Source organism: Rhinichthys klamathensis, unplaced genomic scaffold (genome assembly GCF_029890125.1).
Source record: "Rhinichthys klamathensis goyatoka isolate OS25496 unplaced genomic scaffold, OSU_Roscu_1.1 h1tg000758l_1, whole genome shotgun sequence".
Taxonomy (NCBI): Eukaryota; Metazoa; Chordata; class Actinopteri; order Cypriniformes; family Leuciscidae; genus Rhinichthys; species Rhinichthys klamathensis.
The window spans coordinates 135,001-157,500 of record NW_026607163.1 but is presented as its reverse complement, the minus strand read 5'-3'; the positions used below and the strand labels follow the sequence as shown (position 1 = coordinate 157,500).

The window sequence follows — 22,500 nt, the reverse complement described above, 5'->3', positions numbered from 1 at the left end:
CACTATATATTTTATTGCACATTTTGCATTTGTTTCCGTTTTTATACATTATTTATACATCGATATATTTGAAACACATTTAAATGCTTTTCTTTTTAAGTGCTCTTATTTCCTAAACATTCTCCCTGTACCTTCTGAAGTGCCAGTCCTCTGTCTCTCTCTAGTCCGGCGGAGAGCGTGTACTTCCACCGTGAGCTGCTGTGCCACTCTCTGGACGGCCACCGGGTGGACCTGATCACGGTCTCGTCGTGTCACGGTTTGCTGGAGGAGCGAGAGCCTCGACTGGACAGACTCTTCCCGGACCTCAGCACCCCGAGGCCGCACTGCTTCACTGGCAAACGGGTATCAGACACGCTTACACTTCTACAGACTAGTGCTGGGCGGTATGAGCAAACGTCCAAAACAGGGCTTTTTCTTTTTTTAAAGGGTTCGTTCACCCAAAAATGTAAACTCTGTCAGTAATTACTCTCCCTCATGTTGTTCAACCCCGTAAGACTTTCCTTCATCTTCAGAACCGCACACCTCCTCATTCTCTCCTCCTGTGTGTGTGTGTGTGTGTGTGTGCGCAGGTGTTTTTCCTGAGCAGCCGAGTTCATCCCGGAGAGACGCCGTCTAGCTTTGTCTTCAATGGTTTCCTGAACTTCATCTTGAGTCGGGATGATCCGCGCGCTCAGACGCTCCGCAGGATGTTTGTCTTCAAACTCATTCCCATGCTGAACCCCGACGGGGTCGTCAGGGGTCATTACAGGTCAGAGGTCATCTGTGAGCGCTTGTGTTTATTCAACATTAATGACGAGTTTGTGCTACACTTAATCAATTATGTTTTTAATTGAATCAGTGTTTTTAAAGTGCAGTGTGTAATATTTAGAGGATCTGTTGACAGAAATGCAATATCATAAACATAACTATGTGTTCAGTGGTGTGTAAAGAGCTTACATAATGAAGCGTTGTGTGTTTATTAGCTTATAATAAAGGCGTTTCTCTCTACACACACCGCGGGTCCGCTCACACACATGTTTCTACGGTGGCCCTGAGCGGACAAACGCGTTTCGTCACTGTGTTGTTCTTCATGATCAGAAGCTGCTAAAGTCAGCGAGTAAAACACTGACACAACGATGAACAACTCACAATAACATCGTTTTACTGAATAATTAAGCAAACATTGTAATTTCTCTTTGTAAAGAAACCTCATTGTTTAACTGGCTACTCTCTGCTGTCTCAGACGACGACATCACTTCCTGTCGGCCACCGTAACTTCTGTTGGGTGCAGTTCGCAAACTCACCACTAGATGCGCTAAACATCACACACTGCGCCTTTAAGTGATTTTAAATGTAAGTGTTTGCATGTGTTTGCAGGACGGACTCCCGCGGTGTGAATCTGAACAGACAGTATGTGAACCCCAGTCCAGATCTGCACCCCTCCATCTACGGCGCCAAATCTCTCCTGCTTTACCACCACATGCACAATCGCCTCGCCAACAACACTCCCTCCGCCCTCAAAACCTCCAACCAATCAAACACCAGCTTTCCTGTGACCACGCCCACTGAGCTAGAGCGCTGTCTCAACCAGCGCAACGAGGCGGAGCGTGGAGACGGGCCAATCCCGATGCAGCTGGAGGAGAGCTGGGAGAAGGGCGGAGTCGAGAAGGAGGCGGGCCCTTGCGATGAGAACCAATTGACGCAGAGCAGAGGTGACGCCCCCTTAGTGACAAGCCCCGCCCCCTCTGAGCAGATCCCGCCCCAGGAAAGCGGAGTGGCGTATTATATAGACCTGCACGGCCACGCCTCCAAGAGAGGATGCTTCATGTACGGCAACAACCTGACGGACGAGAGTCAGCAGGTGTGTGTGTGTGTGTGTGTGTGTGTGTGTGTGTGACACGAAAACGAAACATGGTAGCTGTGTGATCTCACTTTAATGTATTTTTTTGCCTAAAATTTCTAGCCATAAAAATATATTTATTCATTGTTAAACATTCATGTTTAATCAGTTGTTTTAAATGTTTTTAAATTATTAACTGTTTTAAATTTGATTGATTGTTTTAAAGGGGTCATATAATGCCATTTTTGTACAAGCTAGTATGATTCTTTAGGGTCTAAATTAAAAGTTTGTAATATACTTTAATTAAAAATTCTCATTAGTATTGTAAGAAAACACTTATTTTACCTGGTCAAAAACAGCTCTGTTTTCAGCACGCCGTTTCAGTGCATATGCCTTTAAATGATCATGAGCTTTGCTGACTCCGCCTCTCTGTTCTGTGTACACCGTTTGTAACTCAATAACTCAATAACCATAACGCGTTGTTCAGTATAAACGTGGGATTATGAATTATATTGAGAACGTCATACTACATAGAAAACATGCCGTAATGTACCCTGAGTGTAAACCTTAGACTCATTCATTGTGAAGCGTGCAGCTAGCGATTTGCAAAGATTAATATATTAATATAAAGTTTAATAAAACGTTACACTCACTTCCGTTCTTCTGGAGATTCAGCAGGAACACGAATATCTGGTACCGATCCATTTTTCATGAGCAGCTTCTTAGCAAATCCAGCTTTATACTCACCCTCGTCTATAAAGCAGTCTGGTGAGAAATGATTCGCGCAAACATGAGAGCATTGACGTTGCTCGTGGGGAATATTCCCTTCGAAAACAAACTCAGCCACTGCGTCTTCAGCGGTTCGGATTTAGGAACATTAAAATGACTGTGTTCGTTATTACACACAAGAACAGAACACCACAATCGCTTAGACGCCATTCTGCTCATAGACAGCGCTCCAGCATATCAACGATGACCGCGCCGGTCCGCGCAGACTATGATTGACAGCTCTCTCATGGAGCTGATCTCACCCGCGAGGGCGGGTCTGTGTTGAGACGCTCCTGTCAATCAACAATCGGGGGAGGGGCTTCCGAGCGTGTGACGTCACACGGTCGAACGGCTCGATTTGAGGCAGGGGAAAACATATAAGGAGATTAAAACAAAACCACTGGATGGATTTTTATCATTATATGATGGTTGTGTACAGACACTGCCAACACACATTTCAGTACAATCAACTTGTAAAAGTGCATGCACCATTATATGACCCCTTTAAGTGTTTTAAATTTCATCAATTATTATTTTAAGTGTTTTAAATTGAATCTGTTATTTTCAATGTTTTAAATTGAGTTATTTTAAGTGTTTTAAATTTAGTTATTTTAAGTGTTTTAAATTTAGTTAGTTTCAATTTTCAGTTTTCTGCTTTCCAGGTGGAGAACATGTTATATCCGAAGCTGATCTCACTAAACTGCGCCCATTTTGATTTCCTGGGCTGTAATTTCTCCGAAAAGAACATGTACGCCCGCGACAAACGCGACGGCCAGTCGAAAGAGGGCAGTGGACGTGTGGCCATTCACAAAACCATCGGCCTGATCCACAGGTACAGACCCAGGATCAAACTCAGTCAAATATTAAAGGGATAGTTCACCCATGATTTACTCGCCCTCAAGCCATGCTAGGTGTATATGACATTCTTCTTTCAGACGAACACAATCTTAGTTATATTAAAAAATGTCATGGCTCTTCCAAGCTTTATAAAGGCAGTGAATGGCCGTTTCTGTTTTGAAGTCCAAAAAAATGTGCATCTATCCATCATAAAAGTGCATCTTTTCATGATAAAAGTGCATCTATCCATCATAAAAGTGCATCTATTCATGATAAAAGTGCATCTATCCATCATAAAAGTGCATCTATCCATGATAATCTATCCATGATAAAAGTGCATCTATCCATCATAAAAGTGCATCTATCCATGATAAAAGTGCATCTATCCATGATAAAAGTGCATCTATCCATGATAAAAGTGCATCTGTCCATCATAAAAGTGCATCTATCCATGATAAAAGTGCATCAGTCCATCATAAAAGTGCATCTATCCATGATAAAAGTGTATCTATCCATCATAAAAGTGCATCTGTCCATCATAAAAGTGCATCTATCCATCATAAAAGTGCATCTGTCCATCATAATAGTGCATCTATCCATCATAATAGTGCATCTATCCATGATAAAAGTGCATCTATCCATGATAAAAGTGCATCTATCCATGATAAAAGTGCATCTATCCATGATAAAAATGCATCTATCCATCATAATAGTGCATCTGTCCATCATAATAGTGCATCTATCCATCATAGAAGTGCATCTATCCATCATAATAGTGCATCTGTCCATCATAAAAGTGCATCTATCCATCATAAAAGTGCATCTATCCATCATAATAGTGCATCTGTCCATCATAGAAGTGCATCTGTCCATCATAAAAGTGCATCTATCCATCATAATAGTGCATCTGTCCATCATAATAGTGCATCTATCCATCATAGAAGTGCATCTGTCCATCATAAAAGTGCATCTGTCCATCATAAAAGTGCATCTGTCCATCATAAAAGTGCATCTTTCCATCATAAAAGTGCATCTTTCCATCATAAAAGTGCATCTATCCATCATAAAAGTGCATCTATCCATCATAGAAGTGCATCTATCCATCATAAAAGTGCATCTATCCATCATAAAAGTGCATCTATCCATCATAGAAGTGCATCTATCCATGATAAAAGTGCATCTTTCCATCATAAAAGTGCATCTATCCATCATAAGTGCATCTGTCCATCATAAAAGTGCATCTATCCATCATAAAAGTGCATCTGTCCATCATAAAAGTGCATCAGTCCATGATAAAAGTGCATCTATCCATGATAAAAGTGTATCTATCCATCATAAAAGTGCATCTGTCCATCATAAAAGTGCATCTATCCATCATAAAAGTGCATCTATCCATCATAGAAGTGCATCTATCCATGATAAAAGTGCATCTTTCCATCATAAAAGTGCATCTGTCCATCATAAAAGTGCATCAGTCCATGATAAAAGTGCATCTATCCATGATAAAAGTGTATCTATCCATCATAAAAGTGCATCTATCCATCATAAAAGTGCATCTGTCCATCATAAAAGTGCATCTATCCATCATAAAAGTGCATCTGTCCATCATAAAAGTGCATCTGTCCATCATAAAAGTGCATCAGTCCATCATAAAAGTGTATCTATCCATCATAAAAGTGCATCTATCCATGCTAAAAGTGCATCTATCCATCATAAAAGTGCATCTATCCATCATAGAAGTGCATCTATCATCATAAAAGTGCATCTATCCATCATAAAAGTGCATCTATCCATCATAAAAGTGCATCCATCCATGATAAAAGTGCATCTATCTATCATAAAAGTGCATCAGTCCATCATAAAAGTGCATCAGTCCATCATAAAAGTGCATCAGTCCATCATAAAAGTGCATCTATCCATCATAAAAGTGCATCAGTCCATCATAAAAGTGCATCTGTCCATCATAAAAGTGCATCTATCTATCATAAAAGTGCATCTATCCATCATAAAAGTGCATCTGTCCATCATAAAAGTGCATCTGTCCATCATAAAAGTGCATCAGTCCATCATAAAAGTGCATCAGTCCATCATAAAAGTGCATCTATCCATCATAAAAGTGCATCTGTCCATCATAAAAGTGCATCTGTCCATCATAAAAGTGCATCAGTCCATCATAAAAGTGCATCTGTCCATCATAAAAGTGCATCTATCCATCATAAAAGTGCATCAGTCCATCATAAAAGTGCATCTATCCATCATAAAAGTGCATCAGTCCATCATAAAAGTGCATCTATCCATCATAAAAGTGCATCAGTCCATCATAAAAGTGCATCAGTCCATCATAAAAGTGCATCTATCCATCATAAAAGTGCATCAGTCCATCATAAAAGTGCATTTATCCATCATAAAAGTGCATCTGTCCATCATAAAAGTGCATCAGTCCATCATAAAAGTGCATCAGTCCATCATAAAAGTGCATCAGTCCATCATAAAAGTGCATCTGTCCATCATAAAAGTGCATCAGTCCATCAGAAAAGTGCATCTGTCCATCATAAAAGTGCATCTATCCAACATAAAAGTGCATCAGTCCATCATAAAAGTGCATCTGTCCATCATAAAAGTGCATCAGTCCATCATAAAAGTGCATCTGTCCATCATAAAAGTGCATCAGTCCATCATAAAAGTGCATCTGTCCATCATAAAAGTGCATCTATCCATCATAAAAGTGCATCTGTCCATCATAAAAGTGCATCTGTCCATCATAAAAGTGCATCAGTCCATCATAAAAGTGCATCAGTCCATCATAAAAGTGCATCTATCCATCATAAAAGTGCATCAGTCCATCATAAAAGTGCATCTATCCATCATAAAAGTGCATCTGTCCATCATAAAAGTGCATCAGTCCATCATAAAAGTGCATCTGTCCATCATAAAAGTGCATCAGTCCATCATAAAAGTGCATCTGTCCATCATAAAAGTGCATCTGTCCGTCATAATAGTGCATCTGTCCATCATAAAAGTGCATCTGTCCATCATAAAAGTGCATCAGTCCATCATAAAAGTGCATCTATCCATCATAAAAGTGCATCTGTCCATCATAAATGTGCATCTGTCCATCATAAAAGTGCATCTGTCCATCATAAAAGTGCATCAGTCCATCATAAAAGTGCATCTATCCATCATAAAAGTGCATCTGTCCATCATAAAAGTGCATCTATATGAATAGATGCACTTTTATGATGGATAGATGCACTTTTATCATGGGCTAATTTTCATTTTTGGGTGAACTCTCCCTTTAAACCGCTGTGACGTGAGTTTGAACGAATGCATGTGTTTCCTGTCTTTAGCTACACACTGGAGTGCAACTACAACACGGGGCGTTCGGTGAACACCATCCCACCCGCCTGTCACGATAACGGAAGAGCCACGCCCCCTCCGCCGCCCGCCTTCCCGCCCAAATACACACCTGAGGTGTACGAACAGGTGGGGCGAGCGGTTGCCATAGCAGCGCTGGACATGGCGGAGTGTAACCCGTGGCCGCGGCTAGTTCTGTCTGAACACAGCAGCCTAATGAACCTGCGGGCCTCCATCCTCAAACACGTGAGGAACAGCAAGGGCTTCGCGTCCGACAACCGCAGGAACACGAAAAACAACAGCCCACCTAAACCTGCGTAAGGGTCACTATAGTTCACTAAAGCTGAAACCATAAACTCCCCCTGTAGTCCATCATTTTATCCCTTTAGACCTTCCTCCTGATGGATGTGTTTCAGTCTCGTTGTGTGTTTTCCCAGAAGCCTGAGCATCTCTGCCTCTGAGAACTCGCTCACTCGGACGCGCAGTATCGCAGATGTCCAGGGATCCCGGCAGACTCCGTCTCAGATCAAGAGTTCTCCCAGCTTCACCTTCGGCAGCTCGGCCTGCGCTCACGGCCCCGGCGCTCACCGGCCCCCGCACAGGAGCCTGGGGCCCGTCAGAGGTCAGATCACAGTCTCTCAGGCCTTATCTCTTGGCTTGACACAAAGCCTTGTCTAAAAGTTTGAAGAAAGAAGTCAATAAAGTGTTGAAAACATGTTCTAATTCATTAACATGTTTTAGCATGTTGCTAACATATTGTTAGCATGATTTAACATGTTGCTGGCATTATTTAACACAGTGCTATAGCATGTTTAGCATGTTTTCACATTAATTAGCATGTTGCTAGCATGTTTAAGAACATTGCTAACATGAATTAGCATGTTGCTAGTATGTTTAAGTATGTTGCTAACATAAAGGTTGGTAGCATATTTTTACTATGATTTAAAACATTGCTAACATGTTGTTTTCCTTATTTAATACATTGATAGCAAGTTTCAACATGATGTTAAAATTAACATGTTATTAGCATGTTTTACCATGTTGCTAGGATGATTTAGCATTTTGTTAACATGATTCAACACGTTGTTAGCATTTTGCTAAGATGATTTAACAATTTAGCATGATTTAGTACGTTGTTAGCATGTTGCCTTGATGATTCAACATTTTAGCATGATGCTAGCATTATTTAGCATGTTGCTAGCATTATTTAGTACGTTGTTAACAGGTTGCCTTGATGATTCAACATTTTAGCATGGTGCTAGCATTATTTAGCATGTTGCTAGCATGATTTAGCATTTTGCCAGCATGGTTTAACATGTCGTGCTAGGATAGGGGTCAAGCTTTGCTAGTGAAATATTTAAAAGTCTTATTGTGCGAAAGTCTTGACCCCCTCAATGAAAGTCTATGGGACTTTTTGTAGTTTTGATCGTCCGTTTAACGAGAATCGTACGTCCGATCAGCAAGGAAACATGCAGCAACCCGAGTCAGAACAGTCTGAGTGTCTGACCCAAGTTTGGTGGTTGTAGCTTGAAAATTTTTATCTTTGTTAAGCCAACGCAATAGTAATGATGAATCACAAATATCACCTGTTGTAATAATAGACTTATGACGTTTTTGTGGGCGGAGCATATATAATCTGTAGACGCCACGGAATAAAAGAATAAAAAAGTTAATTTAGAGTTTATATTTCACAATTTTGACATTTTATTCGAGTTTATATCACACAATTCTTAGAAGGATAAACACAATTGTGAGATATACTCGTTATTCTGTATTTTTTCTTCACAATTGCGAGTTTATATATCGCAATTCTGACTCTTTTTCCCTCAGAATTGTGATATAAACTTAAAATTGCGAGCTGAACTGGGAGACATAAACACGTAAATGGAAGAAAAAGAGTCAAGAATTTAGTTTTAAATCAAGTTATAGGTTTAATATGTATGTATGTCGCCTATGAACTGCATATGTGAATATTACGTAGACTTATTGTTTACATAAATGCTTTAATATTAGACTAAATCATGGCAGGTTTCATCAGTCCAGTCTGTGACTTGCAACGTAAACGTCTGCGTTTAGCTTAAAAAAAAGTGTGTCTTCAATGATGGAACTCTATAATAATGGAGACCATATTTTTTTTGCACTCCGATTTTGACATACAAAGGCACAACAACATTTCCTCCACTATTTTTCTGTTCTGCCACCTCTCTGCGCGTAGCTTTGTGACGTAGCTGTGATGTCTCCTCCTGATTGGTCTATAGAGATGTTGTTTTGTGTCCTGCTTTAGACTGTAAAGCGCAGGAGAAGAGGCGTCCGCATCATCAGCACCAGCGGCTCTCTCTCCGCTCCAGCCTCGCTCGCCCCGCTCTCTCTCCCTCCTCCTCCTCCTCGTCCTCCTCTTCCTCCGCCTCTTCGTCCCCCGGGGGTGTCGTCGGGGCCCCGGGGCCCTGCTCCATCAGCTCCATCAGCACGGCAGGTCTGTACTCGCTCCAGCCCTCCACACGCCCCCTACAGGCCAAGCTGAGCGACTGCAGGACGGCCCCGGAGTGACGGCCCTCAGTGTGTGTGTGTGTGTGAAGACTGAAGAGTGTGTGTGTGGTTTTATTTTGCACCTGAAGATGATGAAAAAAATGAGATTTTATTTATTATTACGCCTGAATCTAGCGATATTGAGATTCTACATTCATGTTTGAGTGGAATATGAGCTCAAACTGCACTGAATATCATCATAACAGCGTATTTCACCACAAAATTATATTAAAAAGTAGTGCTGGGCAACGATGTGTACAGTGTTTAGTTATTTTGTATATATAAACACACATGCATGTATATTTAAAAAAAAATGTGTGTTTTTTTTTATATTATATTTATATATTATTTAAATTATGTATAAATAAATATATATACAGTATGTACATGCAAATATTTCTTAAATATATACATGCATGTGTGTGTATTTATATATACAAAATAATTATACACAGCACACACACACACACACACATATATTAGGTAAACACAAACTTTTATTTTGGATGTGATTAATCGTTGCCCAGCTTTTATTTTTGCATTTTTTTTCATGACAGTTCAACCACCAAACTCTTATTACCAAACGTGTGTGTTGAATGTAGAGAATGAGTGTGTTTGCATTATTACAGTCATTTCGGGTGGAGAATTGTGGGAAATGTGGTTGATTGTCATGAAATGTTTCTCAATCATCCTTAAGGTTTTTATTTATTTTTGGGAAGGTTGAAATATGATAATGTTGTTGAGAAAGCTGGTCTCTAATTCCCGAAACACGTATATGGTCATGCGCACTTTTATATGAGTGAATATATGATCAAAATCAGTCAATGAATGTATTGTGTGTGTGTGTGTGTGCGTGTGTGTGTGTGTGTGTGTGTGTGTGTGTGTGTGTGTGTGTGTGTGTGTGTGTGTGTGTGTGTGTGTGTGTGTGTGTATTTTCTACTTTCACCTACAGTTTCATGTCTTATTTTATTTGTTGTGTGTGTTTGTAATAATCTTGTGAGCTGTAAAGTCTGTCCAGCATCATGTGACTGCTGGACTTCATCTTTAATGCCTTTATTCTGACTGCCTTCTGCTGTGAGAGAGAGAGAGAGAGAGAGAGAGAGAGAGAGAGAGAGAGAGAGAGAGAGAGAGAGAGAGAGAGAGAGAGAGAGAGAGAGAGAGAGAGAGAGAGAGAGAGAGAGAGAGAGAGAGAGAGAGAGAGAGAGAGAGAGAGAGAGAGAGAGAGAGAGAGAGAGAGAGAGAGAGAGAGAGAGAGAGAGAGAGAGAGAGAGAGAGAGAGAGAGAGAGAGAGAGTGTGTGTGTGTGTGTGTGTATGTGTGTGAGAGAGAGAGAGTGTGTGTGTTGTAGATCTGATGTGGACTGATATCCCAGAATTCCTTCAGCACGTCGTTCTCTGCCGGTTCAGAACTCGCTCAACACTCATTCACCATCTCCGCAGAACCGTGTGTGTGTGTGTGTGTGTGTGAACTAATCGAACTGACGCTCACGTCACGTCTCGTCTCTGCTGTGATGATGTCACGTGACGTCACTTCCTGTTCCTGTTCTCTCCACATCTGACTTCATTTCTTCTCATCCTGAAGTTGTTTTCTGATCGTTCTTCTCATCCGTCTCTGAATGTGTAACACACCGCGCTAACACAGAACCGGTGATAACCGGTACGTTAGTAAATGTATCTTGTATTGTTGTGCTCCGTGAGCTGGTCGAAGAATCCGAGCGGTTCATCTTTTCTCTAATAAACGTCTTCTGTTTAAACTGCTTCTGTGACCTTTGGCCTTTCTTTATCATTCCTTCTCACGTCAGCTTCTGCAAAACTAAATGCAAAATTATGTTTTATCATATTGTCAAATCCACAAGTCACTGTGAATGAGCTGACTGTGTTTCTATGGTTACCAGCACATTCCACTGTTACTATGGTTACCGTGAATGTTTTTTGTAAAACGAGGTAACCCTATCTGTGTTGTTGCCTAGGCAACAGCTGCCCTGAGTTCCGCCCAGCCGGCCAGACTAATGAGATGCGTGGTGGGCGGGGCAAGGCTGGTCGATCAGGCCCCGCCCACTCTCAGGCGTCCTATCAGAGGACGGCGTTCACGGCACAGGTGGAAACACACATTTACTGGAGCTGTTCATAACACTGATGGATTATGGATTGAAAAACTGTTGTGACTGTTTTCTAGGAACCGTTGCGGGAATCTCTGGACATCCTGACGTCTATAGAGTACAGCAGGTGAACATCCTCATCATCTGATACTTACTGTACAGAAAACTGTGTGTATGTATGTGTGTGTAAGTGTGCATGTATGTATGCATGTATGTGTGTGTGTATGAATGCATGTGTGTGTGTGTATGTATGTGTGCGTGTATGTGTTTGTGTATGTATGTGTGTGTGTGTGTGTGTGTGTATGTATGTATGCATGTGTGTGTGTGTGTATATGTGTGTGTATGTATGTGTGTGTATGCAGTGTTGGGGTAGTTACTCAAAAAAGGTAATTAGTTACTAGTTACTAGTTACTTCTGTAAATTGTAATGAGATTACTTTACTAGTTACTGCGTTTGAAAAGTAACTTCACTACTTATTACTTTACTTTCCCGTTTCTTAATTTATGGACAAATATCATAGCCCTATCATCACTTTGCCTGTCTACATAGTGTTTATTGTATAAATATATACAAAATGGCATGTAAAACCATATGAAAGAACAATATCCCTGTCTGCACAAGGAAATATATCTCACTGTAAAATCCACAAACAACAGGATAAAGGAGGCTATGGTGCGGTCATTTTAAAATGGGGTCAACACACAAGTTTTAAAACACAGGCTTTGGGAAACATGAGAATAAACTCTTCTCCTGAGAACAAAACAAGCTTTTTATTCGACTCATGGCAATAAAAATAAAAAATGAAGTGGTCAATGAAAAATAATAAAATAAAGGTCACTTTTACATTTTTGATCTTAATTTAAAATGCATTTTTCTTGGCGATTCAATAGTCGGCAGGGGAAGCATTCCTCTACAATGAACCCTGCAACTAGCCTGTTCATTTTGTTTTGTGTTACCTGCTGTGCTCCAAGACTTGAGAAGAGTTTTTGTAACAGCGTGCGCGGCGCCGAATCCGAGGATGAACGACTTCAAGAAGCCGAATCTGCCCGAGCATGTAGCCTACGTCTCACCGTGACCGCATCGGCACACAGTTTGCGTGTCTAAATCAGTTGCTTATGTTTACAAAATGAGCCTACAATAGCATAATAAGCATTTTTAATAGAAAGATCCATGTTTTATCAAATGTCCACGAAACTTAATGAAATGTTTAGTGAAATTAGAAACCATTTAAGAGATCGTTGATTTAGTTCTATAGTCTACATACATGTTTTTATATCCACATTTTGTTCTAATGTCACAAGTAATAATCTCAGGGTTTACTGGATTTTACGTACACGATTCTTTTTGTAGTGTTATTGGTGGTGATGTAGCCTACTAAAATAAACATCGTCACGTGTGGACCTTTCTTCTTCTCACCGTTGATTCCTGATGGTTAAGAGGACAATTACTCGAGTCGCCCCGTCGTTTCACAGAATAGTACAATGGCGAGCGCGTCGAGTATAAACGCCTCGTCCGTTTGGGGAGGTGCGCGTGCAGTCAGCGGAGACTCGCGCTGCAGAGACCCCCTGTCTCCGTCTCCGTCTCCATTTCCCTCTCTCCTTCGCACCGGCAGCTATGTCACTCAAATCGATCTCTATGGCAACGGTGCGCACGCACCACTAGACAGAACTTTACACACAAGCAAACACGGCTTGGGTAACGCAGGAAAGCGCGTTCCTATAGTATAGTAAAGTAGTGTAGTTACCGATATTTTTAGTGTAATGCGTTACTTTACTTCGTTACCCAAAAAAGTAATATCGTTACTGTAATCCGTTACTTTGTAACTCGTTACCCCCAACACTGTGTGTATGTATGTGTGTGTGCATGTATGAATGCATGTGTGTATGTGTGTGTGTATGTATGTATGCATGTGTGTGTGTGTGTGTATGTATGTGTGTGTATGTGTGTGTGTGTATGTGTGTGTATGTATGTGTGTGTGCATGTATGAATGCATGTGTGTGTGTGTGCATGTATGAATGCATGTGTGTGTGTGTGTATATGTATGCATGTATGTGTTTTTTTAGAACTTTTTATTTTTTTTATTGAACGTATATGTATGTATGTGTATGCATGTATGTGTGTGTGTATGCATGCATGCATGTGTGTGTGTGTGTGTGTGTGTGTGTGTATGCATGTGTGTGTGTGTTTGTATGTATGCATGTGTGTGTGTATGTATGCAAAAATGTGTGTGTGTGTGTGTATGTATGCATGTGTGTGTGTGTGTGTGTGTGTGTGTGTGTGTGTGTGTGTGTGTGTGTGTGTGCATGTATGAATGCATGTGTGTGTGTGTATATGTATGCATGTATGTGTTTTTTTAGAACTTTTTATTTTTTTTATTGAACGTATATGTGTGTGTGTGTGTGTGTGTGTATGCATGTGTGTGTGTATGTATGCAAAAATGTGTGTGTGTGTATGTATGTGTGTTTGTTTGTATGTATGTGTGTGTGTGTATGTATGCATGTGTGTGTGTGTGTGTGTGTGTGTGTGTGTGTGTGTGTGTGTGTGTGTGTGTGTGTGTGTGTGTGTGTGTGTGTGTGTGTGTGTGTGTGTGTGTGTGTGTGTGCATGTATGTATGCATGTGTGTGTGTATGTATGTATGTGTATGCATGTATGTGTGTGTGTGTGTGTGTGTGTTTGTATGTATGCATGTGTGTGTGTATGTATGTGTGTTTGTTTGTATGTATGTGTGTGTGTGTATGTATGCATGTGTGTGTGTGTGTGTGCATGTATGTATGCATGTGTGTGTGTATGTGTGTTTGTATGTATGTATGTATGCATGTATGTGTGTGTGTACATTATGGTTTGATTGATGACAATACATCCATAAATGTATACTCTATTTCATAATGGTAATTTTTAAACAATTACTTACAATATCATACTTCCTCACACACTTAGAAGAGCGACTGAAGTGTGTGTTCTGGTTTCAGGTGTGAGCTGCAGCCGCGGCCCAGCCGTATCCCGGTGCGGAGGGCGGTTCGGTCCGCCGTCGTCCCGCTCACGGGCCTCGAGACGCACAACATGAGCGTGTGGAAACTGATCACACCCGACGTCAAGAAACACCTGGCGGGTCAGAGCCCTGAGCTTCAACTAACCCTATAAAGACCAATGCATCATATTTAATAAGCCTGTAAATGCTCAACATGTTGAACTTAAACTCCTTCATGATGGGTTAGACCTTTTTCACCACGTAAAAGTCTTTTAGTAAAATTGTACAAACGTCCACCTTCAGCTCGTGTCTTTCTGCTGTGAAATCTTAACTGATATTTATAAGAATAACTTTGATAGTGTTTAGTAATATTTCATATTTCAAGTGGACTGAAGCAACTGAGGTTGACTTGATTATCCAGAGACATCATTTTATAGAAAAGTCTCGAGGCTCAAATATAATCACGAGGCTTTTGAGGAAGGATTTGTTCATCTCTCAATCGTCATTGTGTTGCAGTGCATCAAACGTTTTAAAACTTCAGAGCTTTGATCATAAAACTAAGCATTTAAATATCGTACTATACCGTTAATATAAAGATCTCATTGATTTACAAGCATCAGAATTTCATATAAATATCAGCATCTGCACAAAATTGCATAGTTTTGAGCCTCTGAATAAAACTCCTCCGAGTCTGATGCATCAAATATGATACAAAACAATGTGTGAAGGTTAAATAAACTTCCATTTCATTCATATAATATAGACTTTTCTGACTGTTATTCCATGTCAGTGATTTGAGCATTAAAGGGATAGTTCACTTTGAAATAAATTTTTGGTATGTTTTAGCTTACCTCAAGGGCATCCAAGATGTAGGTGTATTTGTTTCCGCAGTAGTTTCAATTTTGATATTTTTAGGTCAAACCGTTCTTGTCTGTCAGTCATATAATGCAGGTCTATGGGGTCCACCTCAAAGAGCATGCACAGAGAAGTCCAGATTAAACATGATTTAATGACTCGTAAATGTAAGTACACATTGATGGCCTAAGACACGAAACGAGCGGTTTGTGTGAGAGAACGAACAGTATTTATATCGTTTTTACCTCTTGTAACGCACAGGCCGAAGCGCCGGCGCCCTCAGATCACTTGGACGTGGCTGTGGTTACAAGAGGTAAAAACGATATAAATACTGTTCGTTCTCTCACACAAACCGCTCGTTTCGTGTCTTAGGCCATCAATGTGTACTTACATTTACGAGTCATTAAATCATGTTTAATTTGGACTTCTCTGTGCTGCTCTTTGAGGTGGTGACCATAGACCTGCATTATATGACTGACAGACAAGAACGGTTTGACCTAAAAATATCAAAATTGAAACTACTGCGGAAACAAAGACACCTACATCTTGGATGCCCTTGAGGTAAGCTAAAACATACCAAAAATTTATTTTAAAGTGAACTATCCCTTTAATGCACGCTGCCGATGGATCCATCTAACTCAGAATCTGCTGTGTTTAGGTGTTTCTGGGAAAGACGGGTCATTGCGTCTCGCCTCCAAATCTCTGCTGAAGAGCTCTGGAGACGCTAGAGATAAACACACAAACAGGTAACACACAGGTTTACTAAGTCTTGGTGTTGTTTTTACGCTCTAGAACAGGTTTTCCTGCTTGAATGTTGATTATTCTCCTCATATTCTCCATTGTTGCGGCTCCTCTCTTCCCAGTCTGTCAGTAACGCTCTGTTTACTTCCTGTCTCTATGAAGCCCCGCCTTCTGAAAGCACACTGTGCTCTGATTGGTCGGCTGGATCAGTGTGTTATGATTTTTCATGAACACTTTAACACTTAATCCCAACAGATCTTTGCCGCCCTGAGGATCATCAGCCTCTACAGAAGCTCCTCATGTTTGATATGGACTGAAATGTGGTGCTTTCCCAGCATTCATCTGTTTTAACCGTCCGTAAACACAAACACTAAAACAACACCACACTGCACATGTGTTGTTTCTAAGGAAACCCTGTTTTAAGTGTGTGTGGCTTCATTTTGTAATTGAAAAATGATGTGGCAAATTTTATTTTGCATAGGATTGTGTTGCTTATTACGGTTCAGAAACCGGATCAAACTCGGTGTGAAATACTGAGAATTAAATGCATTTCTCTGTGAACTCTAGAAAGCAATAAACATGTGTATTTACGAAAGAAATGCAGACTTCGTTATTCACATCAAGAAAAACACACACACACACACACACACAGATCCTCTCGCACTTTGACCATTTATTCCCATGATTTCCGTACAAAACGCAGATTTACAGGCGGGATCATCCTCCGGTTCTCCTCGTTCACCGAGGCCTTTCACATCCTGCAAGAGAAAGCGTCAGTTTCCCATCACACATGATCAGGTGTGTGTGTGTGTGTGTGTGTGTGTGTGTGTGCTCACCTCTCAGTCTCACTCCAGTTTCTTCGGGTTGTTCACAGCCACATAGTGATAGAGAACCACCAGCAGGAATAGCGAAACGCCCAGCATGTTGGCGAATATGGCCAGCTGTACGTCAGTCACCATCACGCTGCAAAACAACCTGCGTTACTGAGACCGGCCTTACATTACACACCCCTGTGCTATTCTACTATAGTAACACCTTCATTATAGCATCTGTAAAAGCATGTTAATTTTAAGGTATAGCACAATAGAGTGCATTAGTGCTTCCCACTTTATTTTTCCCATTCATTTCTCCTAAAAAAAATAAAATAAATCAGCTACGAGGTGAAGCATAACACCAAAAACTTTGATTTGAAGCAAAAAAGTATTTGAAAATCCAGACTTAACGGCTTTAGTGAGGGAAAGAACTACAATCCCATGAAGCATCGCGAACAACATAATCGAATTAGAAACGATGTAGAAATATAAAACTACTGTTGATTATATTTATAGAAGCCATATATTTTACATGTATCGCAAAATAAACATACACATATTTAAGTATTTTGAAAGCGTAGGGAGATTCAAATGCGTTATGGGAGTGGGCGGGGCTATTTTGGAGCGTGTTGCTTTTTTCGACTCTGATTGGTGTGATTTTCGGTACGAGCATCATGGGTAATGTAGTTTTTCCACAGGGAATTCTGTTGTTAAATACGATTATTAAAAAAAAATGAGCTGAAATAATGCGGGCTGACGTCTTTAGCAGAAGCAAATACCATCGATTAACAAAATTAATGGAGTTTTTAACTACTTGAACTTGACTGCTAAACACTATAAAGGAAAAAATATGAAAAATTAAAAAAAACAAATTGCAACCGCATGTACGCTATAGAGCAATTCAGATACAATGGTGATGAAAGATTACACACTGATTTATAATGACAATTAAATGGTATTTAAAAGATATCGCATGATTATTGTTCTGAAGTGCAACACACAACATGACGTCATATTATGCTCAAACGACATGAGAATCATCAAAGATCAAAACCGCTGCTCGTGTAATTGATGCTTTAACAATTTATAGTTTAATATACTGTATTACTCACAATTATTGTGCTGTCTGTGTGATGTTTATGATGAATCAATCTGCCCCCAGCTCGAGAGTTCCTGCGCTGCTGAATTCCGGGATTGAGACACGTCACGTACATACGGGTCTCTGAAGACGTCACATCCTGAATAAATCACGGATAATTCAATTATTTCTTTTTTTATCTATATTTTTTAACAGTTATCAATCTAATTAAGGAATGAATATTTGTGGGTTTTTTTAATAAAAAATAAAAAAGTTAAATAATTGTACATTTTAAAAGAACATTAAGCGAGTGTTCAGAGTGTTTCTCCTCCTGACCGTTAGAGGCGCTGATGTGATTCCAGACGCTCGAGTCGGCGCGAGTTCAAATATTCAAACTGGAGGCTTTACACAACAAAAACATCTTCAAAACAACAGATTAAACATATAAACATCACTCCTTCATACATCAAGATACATATAACATATGTAAGTAACAATTGCTCCTTATAAATTGTAGCGCTGGGATGTCAGAGTTGACATTTTGTGTTTTGGTCATCTGAATAGTGAATACTTGTAACGTTACTGCCTTTCGAAATGATATAATTCTGTATAAACAATCCCTGAAATGTTGCAAAACAAAAAAAGCCCTAAATTTGCATGAATACTTATGCAAACTTATTCCCTAGTGTCTACTGCTGAGTCTCTTGGTTTCCTTTTTTTTATTTATTTTGTTTTATTATTATCTTTTTATTCTATTTATTTATTTGTTTGTTTTCTACTCATTTATTTTTATTTGTACAATGTTGTACTCCATGTTCAATTCATGTTGTAAGATTTGACTGAATATGATTGCGATATGCCTTTTTGTATGTTTGATATACGATTCATAAAAAAAAAAAAAAAAAATACTTGTAACGTTACTTTAATATGTTGGATTGGATAGGATATGTATATATATATATACTTACAGACATATTGTATGTGCATATACAAAGGCAAGGCAATGCAATTTTATTTATATAGCAGATTTCATACACTATGGTAATTCAAAGTACTTTACACAGAAACGAATTAAAATAATAAAAAAAGTAAAGCAAGTAAAATTAAAACAGTTATAAAAGGAATTAAAAGTGATATAAATACATAGATAAACTTCTCATCTGGCAAAACATCTGTGTATCATATTTTTCACAACTCCCAGTTTTACTCTTGAGATTTTCCCATGATGATCACACTGTCTGTGGTGTTCTTTATACACATACACTAACATATATATATATATATATATATATATATACATACATTATATGAATAAATATAAAAAGAGATCATAGATGTCCGAGCTGTAGATTGCAATATTCATTTACATTTACGTTTATGTATTTGGCAGACGCTTGTATTGCATTCCAAGGCACACATTTACATTGTTATCAGTTCTTGCTTTCCCTGGGAATCGAACCCATGACCTTGGCGTTGCAAGCGCCAGCGCTCTCCTGTTTGAGCCTCAGGAAAGCTTGTATTCATCAAAAATTCAAAGAAATATTCCTCGTGTGTTATGAGTGTGTTTGTGTCCTCTGAAGGTCATGGGTGTTTCTGAGCTCTGGTCGATCCTGGAGCCGGTCCGGCAGTGTGTCCCGCTCTACAGTCTGTCCGGGAAAACCCTCGCCGTGGACCTCAGCCTGTGGGTCTGTGAGGCCCAGCATGTGCAGGGCATGATGGGAAAAGTCACAAAGCCGCATCTCAGGTGAGTCTGAAGTGGCGTCTATTAGCGCTGCACAATTAATCGCACTGAAACCGCACGCATCGGTTTAAAGGTGCAGTGTGTAATATTTCAGAGGATCTGTTGACAGAAATGCAATATCATAAACATAACTATGTGTTCAGTGGTGTGTAAAGAGCTTACATAATGAAGCGTTATGTGTTTATTAGCTTATAATGAGGCGTTTCTCTCTACACACACCGCGGGTCCGCTTACACACATGTTTCTACGGTGGCCCTGAGCGGACAAACGCGTTTCGTCACTGTGTTGTTCTTCATGATCAGAAGCTGCTAAAGTCAGCGAGTAAAACACAGACACAACGATGAACAAGTCACAATAATATTCACCGTTTTACTGAATAATTAAGCAAACATTGTAATTTCTCTTTGTGAAGAAACCTCATTGTTTAACTGGCTACTCTCTACTGTCTCAGTCGACGACATCACTTCCTGTCGGCCACCGTAACTTCTGTTGGGTGCAGTTCGCAAACTCACCACTAGATGCGCTAAACATCACACACTGCAGCTTTAAAGAGTGATTACATGTAAATTGCGATCTAAGTGGTTTGATTTCAGAGTGGCTCACATGATGACGTGTGTGTCGTACAGGAATCTGTTCTTCCGCGTGTCTTCGCTCACTCTGATGGGTGTGAAGCTGGTGTTTGTGATGGAAGGAGAAGCTCCCAGAATCAAAGCCGAAACCATGAGCAAACGCACTGAGATGAGATTCGGCGGCCTGAAGCCCAAGAGCGTCACGAAACCAGCCGCTAAAAACACCAGCAGAGGCCGGTTCAAGGCCGTTCTCAGAGAGGTGTGTATGCGTTTATTCAGATGATTAGAGCCACTGTCGGGTGTCACCTTTCATGCAGTGTGTAGTAGAGCTGTTTGTGAATGTAAAAGCTTATTGTCTCCTAAAAGAAAGAAGCGATTCTGATCTGGTGAAACGAGTCAGTAATTGAGGTCTCACATGTAGCTAATTTGCATAATCCCCACCTCTGGTCCTGATTGGCTGAGCAGCGTCTCTTAGCCCTGCCCTCAAACACTAGTGTATCTGAGACTGGGAGAGTTCGGCTCGTGTCGAGGAGACGCTGTTTTCTGAGATTGATACGGTGAAACCCACGCCTTCGTTACTGTTCGTATCACTGTGATCAAGAGCTGAGAGTCAGATATGATAATGAGCGTTTGCTTTCTGACCAATCACAGCAGAGCAGCTCTCAGAGAGGCGGGGCTTAGAGAGGCTGAATCTCCGAACGAAGCGTTTCAGACACTGAGAGAAAATGAGCTGACAAGTTTCTCTCTCAGATATTACAAGCACATTATTTTTATTACTACACACATACAAACTCTGACATCCACACTAAAACACACACACACACACAGACCAACACACACACAATTATTGCTGCATAATTGATCCAATTGGCTCTATAATATACAGAAGCAGAAAACAGATGAACATTTCAGATGAATCTTTTTCAATATGGTGTATGAAAGACAAATAAAAAATATGTATATGATCTCACATTTCTCTAAAAATTGCATTGATTTAATATCTTCTCTGATCAAGACTGAGATCATATTCTGTTTTATATTTTTTAAGGATATTTATTTATTTGATAGATAAATACATTTAGAACTAGGGCTGCAACAAACGATTATTTTGATAATCGATTAATCTAACGATTATTAGAACGATTAATCGACTAATCGTCTATTATTTCGCGGACTAATCAGTAAGTTTGGAACGATTATTCAGCTTTTCTAATTAGTTAAAACATTGAGTTATACATATTCTAACTATAATATAAAAATAGGAAATCACTTCAGCTTTTGAAATAGTTGTTTTAATGAACTTTGAGCCAACTAAACAGGTCATTCTCTTTAAGTTTTCAGATTTCGGTCCAACTCAAATCACACACAAATGCTCTCTAAGCATTGTTTAATAGGCCCACTGCTTTTCTTAGAACTGAAACAGAAAAAGGGACATTTACTTCAGGACACAAAGAATGGTAAAATATTAATCTGCAAACAATTATTATAAGTATAAAATTACAATCTTTTTTTACATGACAATTGAGCTGACAGAGACGTTCTCATTCACCTTTTAAATTACAGTATGATAAAGTAACTGCCATGATATTCTTCCTATATCATAGGAAGGATATAACATCTCGTTTTGTAAGTCTTCATGATTATTGAACAAAATACAGGCAAGTGATAAGACTATAATAATACCTAAGGTTACAATAATAAAAACAGCCCTGACCTGTAGCGGAGATAGCGTGGGTGCTTGGGTGCGGCCGCCCCAGGGCCCCGTGCCAATTAGGGGCCCCTCAAACGCCGCTGATCTTGCGTCACGGAACGGGGCCCAGGCAAAGTACACCCAGCAAACACATTTACGTTGCGGCAATGCCTGTGGCACGTTGCATTACTGCTATGGCAACGTCGCTGTCTACATGCTCGCAACATTGTAACAATGTAGAATTGAAAGACTCAACAGGGCTGTAGCAACGCTGTTGCACGACATTCAGCAACTGAGAGACGACTTTCTGACAATTAGCCTACATTTTTTAGTATGCTAGATATAGATATCCCCATTTAGCAAGTTATGTTTTTGAGGTTAATTTTTAATTAGTCATAAGATAATTATAGGCTATACTTTTAAAATATTGTTGGCTATTTTATTTAAAATATAAGATTACTTGGCTCAACAAGTGACACATTCTTACATATGCATTCATCAAATATTTTACGTTTTTTTTTAACGGTTTTAATTTTAAAATGACTTGGTAGCAGAGGGCCCCATGATGAAGCTCCGCCCCCACTGTACTGAGAGTCTAGCTCCGCCCCTGGCCCTGACTCATAAGCTCGATCAAGCTTTATTCTG

General features: G+C 39.8%; 3 protein-coding genes across 5 annotated transcripts in view; 2 read left to right on the top strand and 1 right to left on the bottom strand.

Moving 5' to 3' along the window:
- The window catches only part of agbl5 (AGBL carboxypeptidase 5), a 21,070-nt gene extending 4,906 nt beyond the window's left edge, over positions 1 to 16,164 (top strand). The window contains exons 5-16 of one of the 3 annotated variants that reach the window (XM_056242831.1): positions 165 to 342; positions 570 to 748; positions 1,357 to 1,840; positions 3,250 to 3,419; positions 6,772 to 7,095; positions 7,195 to 7,400; positions 9,063 to 9,251; positions 11,273 to 11,400; positions 11,479 to 11,528; positions 14,371 to 14,510; positions 15,883 to 15,970; positions 16,128 to 16,164. In XM_056242831.1, the coding sequence (XP_056098806.1) occupies positions 165 to 342; positions 570 to 748; positions 1,357 to 1,840; positions 3,250 to 3,419; positions 6,772 to 7,095; positions 7,195 to 7,400; positions 9,063 to 9,251; positions 11,273 to 11,400; positions 11,479 to 11,528; positions 14,371 to 14,510; positions 15,883 to 15,970; positions 16,128 to 16,140 (2,149 nt within the window). In that variant the 3' untranslated portion in view covers positions 16,141 to 16,164. The remainder of the gene's footprint in view (positions 1 to 164; positions 343 to 569; positions 749 to 1,356; positions 1,841 to 3,249; positions 3,420 to 6,771; positions 7,096 to 7,194; positions 7,401 to 9,062; positions 9,252 to 11,272; positions 11,401 to 11,478; positions 11,529 to 14,370; positions 14,511 to 15,882; positions 15,971 to 16,127) is intronic. The other 2 variants (XM_056242833.1, XM_056242832.1) reach the window with 2 other exon arrangements.
- Positions 16,165 to 16,618: 454 nt separating this feature from the next.
- Positions 16,619 to 18,006, bottom strand: ost4 (oligosaccharyltransferase complex subunit 4 (non-catalytic)). Its single transcript, XM_056242827.1, has 3 exons — positions 17,890 to 18,006; positions 16,802 to 16,928; positions 16,619 to 16,723 (listed from the first exon to the last, which is right to left on the bottom strand). The coding sequence occupies exon 2, from the start codon at positions 16,922 to 16,924 to the stop codon at positions 16,811 to 16,813; it is 114 nt and encodes a 37-aa protein (XP_056098802.1). The 5' UTR covers positions 16,925 to 16,928; positions 17,890 to 18,006; the 3' UTR covers positions 16,619 to 16,723; positions 16,802 to 16,810.
- Positions 18,007 to 18,190: 184 nt separating this feature from the next.
- Positions 18,191 to 22,500, top strand: part of LOC130077549 (flap endonuclease GEN homolog 1) — a 30,472-nt gene continuing 26,162 nt past the window's right edge. Inside the window, exons 1-3 of the mRNA XM_056242830.1 lie at positions 18,191 to 18,341; positions 19,436 to 19,599; positions 20,223 to 20,424. Coding sequence (XP_056098805.1) covers positions 19,439 to 19,599; positions 20,223 to 20,424 — 363 coding nt within the window. The 5' untranslated portion in view covers positions 18,191 to 18,341; positions 19,436 to 19,438. The remainder of the gene's footprint in view (positions 18,342 to 19,435; positions 19,600 to 20,222; positions 20,425 to 22,500) is intronic.